Below are 9,907 nucleotides of genomic sequence, written 5' to 3'. Positions count from 1 at the left end.
GGTGACGTCATGCCAGTTGTTTTGGTCCGCCCAACCAATCGGACGCGCTGCTTGGATTCTACAGGAGCCGAGATGGGTCCTTCCTCGCCCCAACAGGACTTCCCCATCCCTACCATAACGCATTGCGCCGGGTGCGCTGCCCGTTCCTCCTGGTGCTTTAACAACTCTGACATGGAAACCTCATTGCAGTTCCAGCACGATTTCTTTCAGGAGCAGCAGCCACAACAGCAGAGGCAGCAGCAGCAGCAACAGCAACACTACGACTGTCAGAATCAGGAGGATCAGTTTCTTCGGCAACAGGACGACCTATGCCACAGATGCAACAACTGCTTATATGGTGCAGGGGATAACCTAATTGTTCTGCGGACTTCACCCGTACTAACCGGAGCTTTCAGGACTAATTCACCACCCGTTTCCTCATCGAGACCCGGCAGTCAGCTCAGCGTTAGCGAGTTCACGCCTTCCAGCCATGCCAGTTCATCCAGGCAACAGCATCATCACCACCACCACTACCATCAGTACCAGCAGTGCCACAGCCGGCAGCAGGGTAGTCCTAGCAGTAACCACCGGGAGAACAACCCGTTCACTGAAATAGCCATGAGTAGCTGCAGGTATAACGGCGGTGTGATGCGGCCGCTGAGCAACCTCAGTTCTTCCCGCAGGAATCTGCACGAGCTGGACTCGGAGTCGCAGCCTTTACAACCGATATCCACAAGTACCGGCGCCCCGGAGATCGTGGTGTCCAAGCCGGAACAGAACAATTCGGCCAACCTGGTGTCTTACGGTTCCGGAGGTGGAGGAGGTAGCAACAGCGGGAACAGTAAATCGAATAAGAAGAAAAACCAAAACATCGGCTACAAGCTCGGGCATAGGAGAGCCCTCTTTGAGAAAAGAAAGCGGCTCAGCGACTATGCGCTGATCTTTGGGATGTTTGGGATTGTGGTTATGGTCATTGAAACTGAACTTTCTTGGGGAGCGTATCAGAAGGTAAGAGGGGCGCGCAAAAGTCTGGAAGAGCTACTACCAACACTTTTCTTACTTTTTAGACCAGTGCTTGTCCAGTTTGTTAAAAGCTGAGCCCTTCTGATACATCACTCGTCTGACTTGCCGCATATCCCCTGAAAGCAGAGACTGAGATTATCTTGCTTTTACTCTGCATTACTACACCCGCAATGCCCAATTGCAGCGGCTTGCATGTGAGAAGTTAAGTCGGGATGGTTGACCACTGGGGACAAAGGTAGACTCCCGTAGGGCACAGTTTTAGCAAAATGCTGTTTATGTAAAAATGTTCTTAAACCCCCTTCCCATTTTTAAAAATGTGCTTATCTGCATGAACGTTAGAAACGTGCATTGCTATAATACAAAAAAGAGACATTGTCAAACTGTTCATGAAAATGCCATGATTTCTTTTCTGTTATATTGCAGGGGTCGCTGTATTCATTAGCTCTAAAATGCCTTATTAGCCTTTCAACGATAATTCTTCTTGGTCTGATTATTGTATACCACGCAAGGGAGATTCAGGTAATGTGAAATTTTGTATAACCATGATGTCTACAGATGACCAATGTCTCCTTATTGTCAGAGTAGATTTAGAGTGACAGTTGGATGAATGTATTGTAGTTGTTTATGGCAATGGTTTAATTTTTCAATAGATTTGTCTGTCTTGCCTCCTGTGCACCTTTGTCTAAAACAATTGACTTAACAGTTTTATTCAAAAGGAGCGCCTTAGACATCACATCGGGAATATCACTATCCGTTAAGGAGAAACGCCACAGACACTTTAGTATTCAAAGCAAATAAAGAAGCAAGGAATTCATTTTGATGGTTTTAAAACTGCAGCGGCAAAAGCACTTCAGTCAATTCGCAAATGCACCGTCTACTGTATAGTGAAACTATTAGCGTACATCCAGCCAGAAGCATTTCAATAGTTTCGGCTCAGTTAGTTTCGCTTCATTTCGTGCCCTTTAATTTTAGGAATGTCCGACTAGCGTATTATTTTGCAGAATACATCATTATTGCTGCTTCTAGTAATTGGTTACAAAACGATTAACAGCCTAGGTGAATGTCCAGCAAATCTATAATGCGAATATCCTGCGTAACACCCAGTTTTCATTGGCGATATAACGGTGCACCTTACAGTCCTGACAGTTCTTAGATCATTTGTGTAGAAATTAAAGCAAGCATTCTTCTTTCGCCAGTCACGCTTTATTTCGTTTTATATTTATGCCACTCATTCTTTTTATTTAATGATGTCTTTGGGGTGCCCCTAGTCAGTTCGAATAAGCTACTGAAAGATAGTGAATGCTGTCAGCTTGGCGCGGTAAATACCATATCCGCCTGCTATAGGTATAAAGCACTTTCCGCTCGCTTCCACACTAACAGAAATGTCATTTGTGGTACATCGTAAAAAAAAGGAAACACAAAAGCAAACTGAGGCACAATCAAATATCGTCTCAAAAATACAGCTATTTTTAACGCTCACCTGCTGTTCCTTTATACCCTGTTAAGGATACAGGGAGCAAATGTCAAGATGTGAAAATGTTATCGGGGTGTTCGCTTTTTGAGCTCTCAAATGAATTTAGGAAGAAAAGTTTGCGCAAAATTTGAACTGATGTATCGTATGTCTATTACTTATCAAAATATATAACAACCTATACTAACAACGTGATTCACACAGTGATGCTTCTTTTTCTCATATCATGAGTTGTTAACGTGTTCAACTTATTCTGTTAAAACGGAGAACTGATCAAAGCAGGAAAAAACAGAGACATGGATAGGTAACTTGTATAAGAGATTAATCGAAATGCTGCACACGCCTCCTTGCTGAGTAGTTTATTTCCTTAGAGTGGTTTTCTACTTTCATCTTTGTATATAGCGCCCATTATAAGAATGGACTGGTGCGCGACACTTAAGTTGGCGTGGGTTATGTGGGGGCGTGGCTTCACATAACATCGTCCAACTTCAATTTCGGGGATAGAAGTGACCTTCCTCACAATCCCCGCCAATTATTTTACAGTAATATTGGCTTGCACTTTGAACTGAAATGAATCATCACTTGTTCGAAGTTGTATCGCACGTTCAGTTGTATCAGAGTGGTGTGGTCGTGTGGCGGTGTAAAGTGTGCGACCATGCTGTCATCTCCAAGCACTTTGCAGATAACAGTAATTGCGACACGCCTAGATCGAAGTAATGCGAAAAATGGATAAAACCAACGTTTTGTAAATCCTGTACATGGTGTCGGAAAAAAAGTACTTTAAAATAAAAAACAACGTAATAAGTGATAGAAATTAAAAACAAGAATATAGAACAATGAATTGAAAACAAGAACTGTATTTCAGAATTCAGTAGAGGGAGTTTTGATTACTTTTCCTGCAACAGGTAAAGATAAACAGATGCACAGTAAGTTGTCAGGGTAAATATGACAATTATATAATTTAAAGGGTGGACATTATTAAAATAGCCCAACAAAATATTTTGGCTATGTTTTACATTAGTGTTAAAAGATACTATAACCTGTACTTGTTAGACAAAATTGGAATCCTTGGCCAGGTGGGGATGAGTGTGGGTTTGTGTGAGCGTTCCTGGCACAGTGTCCATTGATACCCACCTGAGGTGGGTCTGGTGCTCTGTGATTCAGAACTGGGTTAGATAATGGATAGATGGAAAGTTATAATATTCTTAGTTGGTATCATATTTCAGTCTGATTTTATATGGGAACAAAGTGCCTTGATCATCTTACATGTTTATACAGAATCATGACAAATACATTTACACTAAATCCAAGAACTATATTAAAGTATCCTGTATGAAGACAGAGGTAGGAAGTTTTAGAAAATGACATACTCTGCTGTGATATGTTTGCTTTTGATTAAGCACAGAGATTGACGTATATGATATAATGAGTGTGTTAGTGCACACACATTCTGTATTTTCATTCTCCTATTTATACAACTTGATTCAGATTTTGTTTTTTGATTTATTACATTAACATACTGGAACTTTTCATTGTCATGCATTCAAATGATAGAATACTACAATAACCATCCATCTGTCCCTGCAAACATACTCTTTCCCAACTGGCTTACATAGGGGAAGGGTAGGGGGCTGCTGGAGCCCAGCCTAGCAAACACTGGGTGCAAGGCAGGAACAGTTGCAGGACAGGGTGCCAGTCCATCGCAGGCAATACAATAACCATAAAGCTATTATTTTATTTGTATATTTTGATTATTAAATTTGTTATTCTAGATAACAACTCTGAACGTTTGATGGTGAACACAGCAACAGCAATAAACGTAATACTGCTAATATGAATTTCTTAAAGTCATGCAACTGTGATATCTTTTTAAACTAATTTATTGTTTTCCAATTACTTTAAGAAAAGTGTATACTATACAGTCTTATTATCATCAACCTTCAGACAGAACCCTTTCACATCTATAGGCAGCAAACAAAAACAGAACTGACTTATTTCATAAAGGCAGCTTTATTTCCTTGAAAATAATTAAAAACCACAAGGTTAGTTTTGAGAATTTACTGCATCTCAGCAGATAAAATAGCAGAGGTCTACACACCCTTTCGCTTTTTGTAAAATACTATATACATACATTTTTGTGTGCTAAATATGGCATTTTTTGCAAAGTATATTTACTAAGTGTTAGCCTTTGAGAATGTATATTAATATTAAGGTGTTAGTTTGTTTAGAGTTAGTGAAGTGAAGTAAACTAAATTAGTGTTGTGATCCTTTTTGTTAGAGAATTTTATCCTAAGTTTTATTTTGTAAAGTCAATGCATTATTTAACTAATCTTGTGTACTACCTTTAAATGAACCCAAAAATCTACAACAAAAGTCCTGCTGACGATGAACAAGAATATAGTAGTTGTAGTTTCTATGCTGTAAATAAAGAGAAACAGAAACATACAAGGACCATAAAAACACTGATATTCTGCCAATGGTCAATTTCAGTTAAGGAAGGACTACTGAGTGTCCATATGCTTTGCATGGTGTAGATTGAGTGTAGGTTTAGAAAGGTTTGTATATACTGATCAGACTTTCCTGTACATAATGAAATATATGTGGAAGTATTTTCTAGAGCAGGGGTCTCCAATCACAGTCCTGAAGGGCCGCAGTGGCTGCAGGTTTTTGTTCTAACCCGGTTGTTTAATTAGAAAGCAATTCTGCCAATAATTTAATTTCATGGCTTGTTAGTGCTTTAACTCTGCTATGTCAGGTCATTCTCATATCCTAGACTTTCTTCCCCTATCTAAGGATATCATCCAAATGATTTGAAGGCTAAAATGGACGAGCAATTCTCAATCATTCACTTTTTTCTCTTTGCTTTCCTTCCAAGTATTTAATTAAACCAAATAATGCAAGAAAAATACACACTGGCGTAAATGGTAACAAGCCAAATGGAGAAATGCTGGTCTCTTTTGTCATTCGCATGTTATTACTAATTAGCATCCATTAAAAACTGAATGAATACAGCTGTTTAAGATGAAAATAAGCAATAAACATTCAAAATCTTAATGAGCGAGACAACTAAAGTGAAGCAGAAGTGTTACTTGAGCAATTAGTGCTTCTTATTAAGCAATTGGGTTGGAGCAAAAACCTGCAGCCACTGCGGCCCTCCAGGCCTGTGATTGGAGACCCCTGTTCTAGAGCATACTGTATGTCATGCAGGATTCTGACAAATGTTGTTTTTACACATAAATGTACAAATTTACTAATTTCCAATGTACTCATTTACTAATACAGTAGTTTTTTTACACTATGTACAAATGTAAGGGAAAAGGTTAGAAAAATGTACAGTTTATTCAAGCATTAAATCGTTGTTTTTAATTTTGTTATGTTTTGATTTAAACAAAAAAACAGTATTAGTAAACTCTGGAAATATGAAATTCTGTTTTCAAATAAGTGTAAAAAAGAAAAAGAAAAACTGTAAAATAGGTAGTAATTGAGAGTCATGTCAGAGCTAGATTATAATCACTGTTCAAAATTAAATTGTCCAATCAATGGTGAAAAAACAAGCAATCAAAATCTAATAGACTAAATAATAAACATGTTAAAAGCATTAAATGAATCTCTGCCAATGAGACTGGGTCATAAAACTAGTCTATCTAATGTTTGCAGTAGACCAAAGAGACTACATTTTGATTTAAAATCCAAAAAGGAGTGCTTTTTATTTTGTTTACATCTTTAGTGCATTACCCTTTGAGATAAAGATGTTATTAATAGATAAAAATTATTTAACAGATGGTATCAATTTATTGAATGCAAGCTTAAAATTTAGTATGCTGGCATAAACGGGTATTATAGGGTTAACAAAAGCAGCTTGTACCCTACAGCAATGTTGTTCCCACTATTAAAAAAAAAAACAAAAAAAAAAAAAACAAACACCCACACATAAGGGAATAGCTTATACCTAGAAATAACAGTTCTGCACATATACACTGTAATCCTTTTTGCTTAGTGAGAGACGTTTTTTCTTTGCCAAGCAGTACTGCATATATTTTCTTCTTTTGGAAAATAAAAAAAGGATTGAGCAGGTTTATGAATCTTGATGACAGTACATAATGGAGTGAGCGGGTTGTTTGTGTCACTGAGCCCCTTTTAAAGGTTCCCACTTGTCCTGTGTTGGTTTCTGCTTTTTGCAGTATTCTAGTGATGTAGCTGTGATCTCTTATTGTAGTAAAAGCATTCAGGAAATGGATAAGTGTATTTTGGAATGTATCAGAATTAACAATAGTAGTTGTGTGTATTTCATTGATATCCATGTAGCAATAAGTTTAAAGATATGTTTTAAACATGCTAGCTTTAAACAAAGAGTTACGCCATTCACTTTTTTTTGATGTGTAGTTGTGTAAAGTATGGTCTGGCAAATATTGCTATCATGAGTCTATTGTAAACATGTGAAATAGTCCCTGCATGCTATTACTGTATTAGGTGATGGAAATTCAGGCAAACAAACTATCTAGTGAGTTTTAAAAGACTTAGAATTGCTGACAAAAGCATGCAGGGGTTGCTGCTAAACACACTTGCAATTGCAAGAGTTGATTGAACTGTGGTGTGTGGGAAGGAGCAAAGAGGGGAACAGATTTCTTGAGTAAGTGCTCCTTGAAGAAAGAAAATTGAACGTTTTCCGCGTTTAAGATACACATTTCTCAGGAATTATCGGTTTGCTGTACTCAGGTTTTCATTATTCTTTAAAAAATCTTTAATTTGTAATAAAAATAAAACAAAACAGAATAATTATCTATCTATCTATCTATCTATCTATCTATCTATCTATCTATCTATCTATCTGTCTGTCTGTCTGTCTGTCTGTCTGTCTGTCTGTCTGTCTGTCTGTCTGTCTGTCTGTATGTATGTAAAGCATTGCATATAGGATTGTGAAGCATTTATCTTTTCATTTGGATGAACTCACTTTATATGAATTTCATGAGTTGGGATCAAGCATATTGTCCTTTCTTGGATTTCTAATACAAGGAACTACATTAGCCTCTTTAAGAAATAGATTTTATTACACTAGTGGAGGTTTTCTTGACTAGGTCTTGTTCAATTCTAAGGAGGAACTATTGATTAGTTTTGGATTTCTAGAGGCTTTTACTCTAATACTGGAAGGTGCAATTTGGTTTATGGCTGCTGTGCAACTACAGTATAATGAGGGTGTTTGTAAGCTTTGTTTCACCTTGATTTTCTTATTTTCCTAAAATATTGCTTCCCTTTTTGTAAGGTGGATACTAATGTAAGTTTTAAGCAAGTGAGTGTATGTGTACTTAACAGGTGAAATATCATCCATCAATCCATTTATCCTTCTATTGCATAGCCTGCTTGTAGTACATCATGTGGGGAGTCAGAAGTTATCCTGGCAGAGTTAGGCGTAAAACAGGAACCAGCCCACATTGCAGGAAACCTCAACAGGGGGCCATCTTCCCACAAGGAACACTAAGGCACAAACCTGCAGTAACTCAAATGGGCCAAATCAGAGTCAAAGTTATCTTAATATGCATAAAAACATTATAATTAATGTAGTATGCTTACTTTGATTTAACAGTACTACTTTGCACTTGTGGGCAGTGTTTGTATGCAATAAAACTGTCATTTTTATTACTTATTTGAAAAATAAAGTAGCATAAAATTTATTATATATATTATTTATTTAGTCTTTTTTTGTAGAAATTCGTAAAAAAATCCACCCATCTAACCATTTACTGAACGCAGTTAATTCAATATCAGAGTTGTAGTGTAGTAGAGCGTGTCTTGCAAGTGTTGGGTACAAGGCAGGAATTAATTTTGGAACCCTGGTAAATGTGTTACAGTACATGCAAAGTTGATATTGAGTCACAAGTAAACTTTTGGGATGTACCTGTATGAGTAAAATCAGAGTCCCTGCAAGAAAACACATGCAAACTCCGCTTAATTGTTTCTTGATGCTGTGAGGCAGCATTGCTAATCTGTAAACTGCGACAGTGATTAATTATCCATTTAAGTTAGTTTTATAAAGAGAAAATTGAGTCTTGTTTCCATCATTTTAGAATGCTGTTATATCAGATAATATGCTTCAAGTACAAGGAATGAGGCTGTTAGGAGCTGCGTATGATACGTTTAACAAAAAAAAAAAATGAATACTTCATTGATTATTTGATTTGTGGATGGGGGTTAGTGGTTTATTTGAATTATTTTTTTTACTACACTTTTTGATTATAAATGTTGCCTAAAAATGTAACATAATGTAACAACCTCAAGACCATAACATCCTTATTCCAGTTCAGAGTTGCAGAGAACTGGTGTGTGCATCAAATGCAAGGCAGGAAATAACCTTGAATGGTTTGCCAGTCCATCACTTATACAGGAACTGTTTTTCATTTACCAGGATCAAAGTCTAACTTGTCTGTATTTTATGATGTGGGAAATGCCTTCACATACAATGAGAAAACATGTAGATTACATACAGACAGAGGCAAAATTTAAACCCAGGGTGCTAGATTCATGATATAGGCCTAAAAACATAATTAGTCAAATTTTATTTTGTGTATTATATCTAATTAACATCCATTTAGTCATTGTTTTCAAAACTATTAATTTAAGCAATGCATTTTCTGTTCAGTTTAATTTATTTTTCTATAGCGCTCTTCACTGAGTGTGGGCTCAGAGAGATGTAACAAGTTTACAAATAAAGTACAAATTACACATTTGACAAAATCACATGATGTACACACATAATACTACAAATGAGGTTAAATGCACAATAAAACCTGATATTTTAAAATAATTAATATAAAAGGATTCTGCAAATATAGGTTCATTAGGACAGTTTACTGTGGAGGAGAGGACAACAAAAATTTGAGTCAGCCGCATTCGTAGGGAATATAACCCTCATAGTCAGTTGTAATGCAAAGTTATAGACAAAATCAGAGAGAGTCCCAGTTCTGGAAACCTACACAAACTGGCTACTCACCCTTTCCGGAGATTGTATAGTATTATTCTGTAATATTGTTATTCAGAATAGTCTTGTATTTTTAATGTGTATTTTTGTACACATTAAAATTGTTCACCTCCTTACCTTTTTTTGTTAGAAACCTGAGTGTTGCCAGTTTGCCTCCTGCCTGTGATTCACTGTGTGTGATCCTTTCTTCTTTTTCTTCCTCTTCATAGTTTCCCACTTCTATGTGGAGTCGATATATTTGATCAACCTTCACCATACAGCTCGGTCCTGCACCTCCTTGCCAGTCAGACCGTTTTCCTTCACATCTTCTTTTACTTTATCCATCAATCCCTTTTTTGGCCTCCCTCACTTTCGCTCCCCCTGTACTTCCATTTCCATCACTCTTTTGCCACATATTTCATGTCTCTCCTCGTCACATGTCCATACCACTTCAGTCTACTTGACTGTATTTTATTAGATTT

The 9,907-nt window shown here is 37.0% G+C and overlaps 1 protein-coding gene across 2 annotated transcripts in view; it reads left to right on the top strand.

Annotated features, from left to right (window-relative positions):
* kcnn2 (potassium calcium-activated channel subfamily N member 2) overlaps nt 1-9,907 on the top strand; it is a 387,629-nt gene that overhangs the window by 99,636 nt on the left and 278,086 nt on the right. For both annotated transcript variants that reach the window (XM_051929490.1, XM_028805278.2), the window contains exons 2-3: nt 2-987; nt 1,426-1,521. In XM_051929490.1, the coding sequence (XP_051785450.1) occupies nt 10-987; nt 1,426-1,521 (1,074 nt within the window). In that variant the 5' untranslated portion in view covers nt 2-9. The remainder of the gene's footprint in view (nt 1; nt 988-1,425; nt 1,522-9,907) is intronic.

This window comes from Erpetoichthys calabaricus, chromosome 7 (genome assembly GCF_900747795.2).
Source record: "Erpetoichthys calabaricus chromosome 7, fErpCal1.3, whole genome shotgun sequence".
Classification (NCBI taxonomy): Eukaryota; Metazoa; Chordata; class Cladistia; order Polypteriformes; family Polypteridae; genus Erpetoichthys; species Erpetoichthys calabaricus.
Note: the sequence above shows the minus strand (reverse complement) of the source record. Positions and strands in the feature narration are given on the sequence as shown.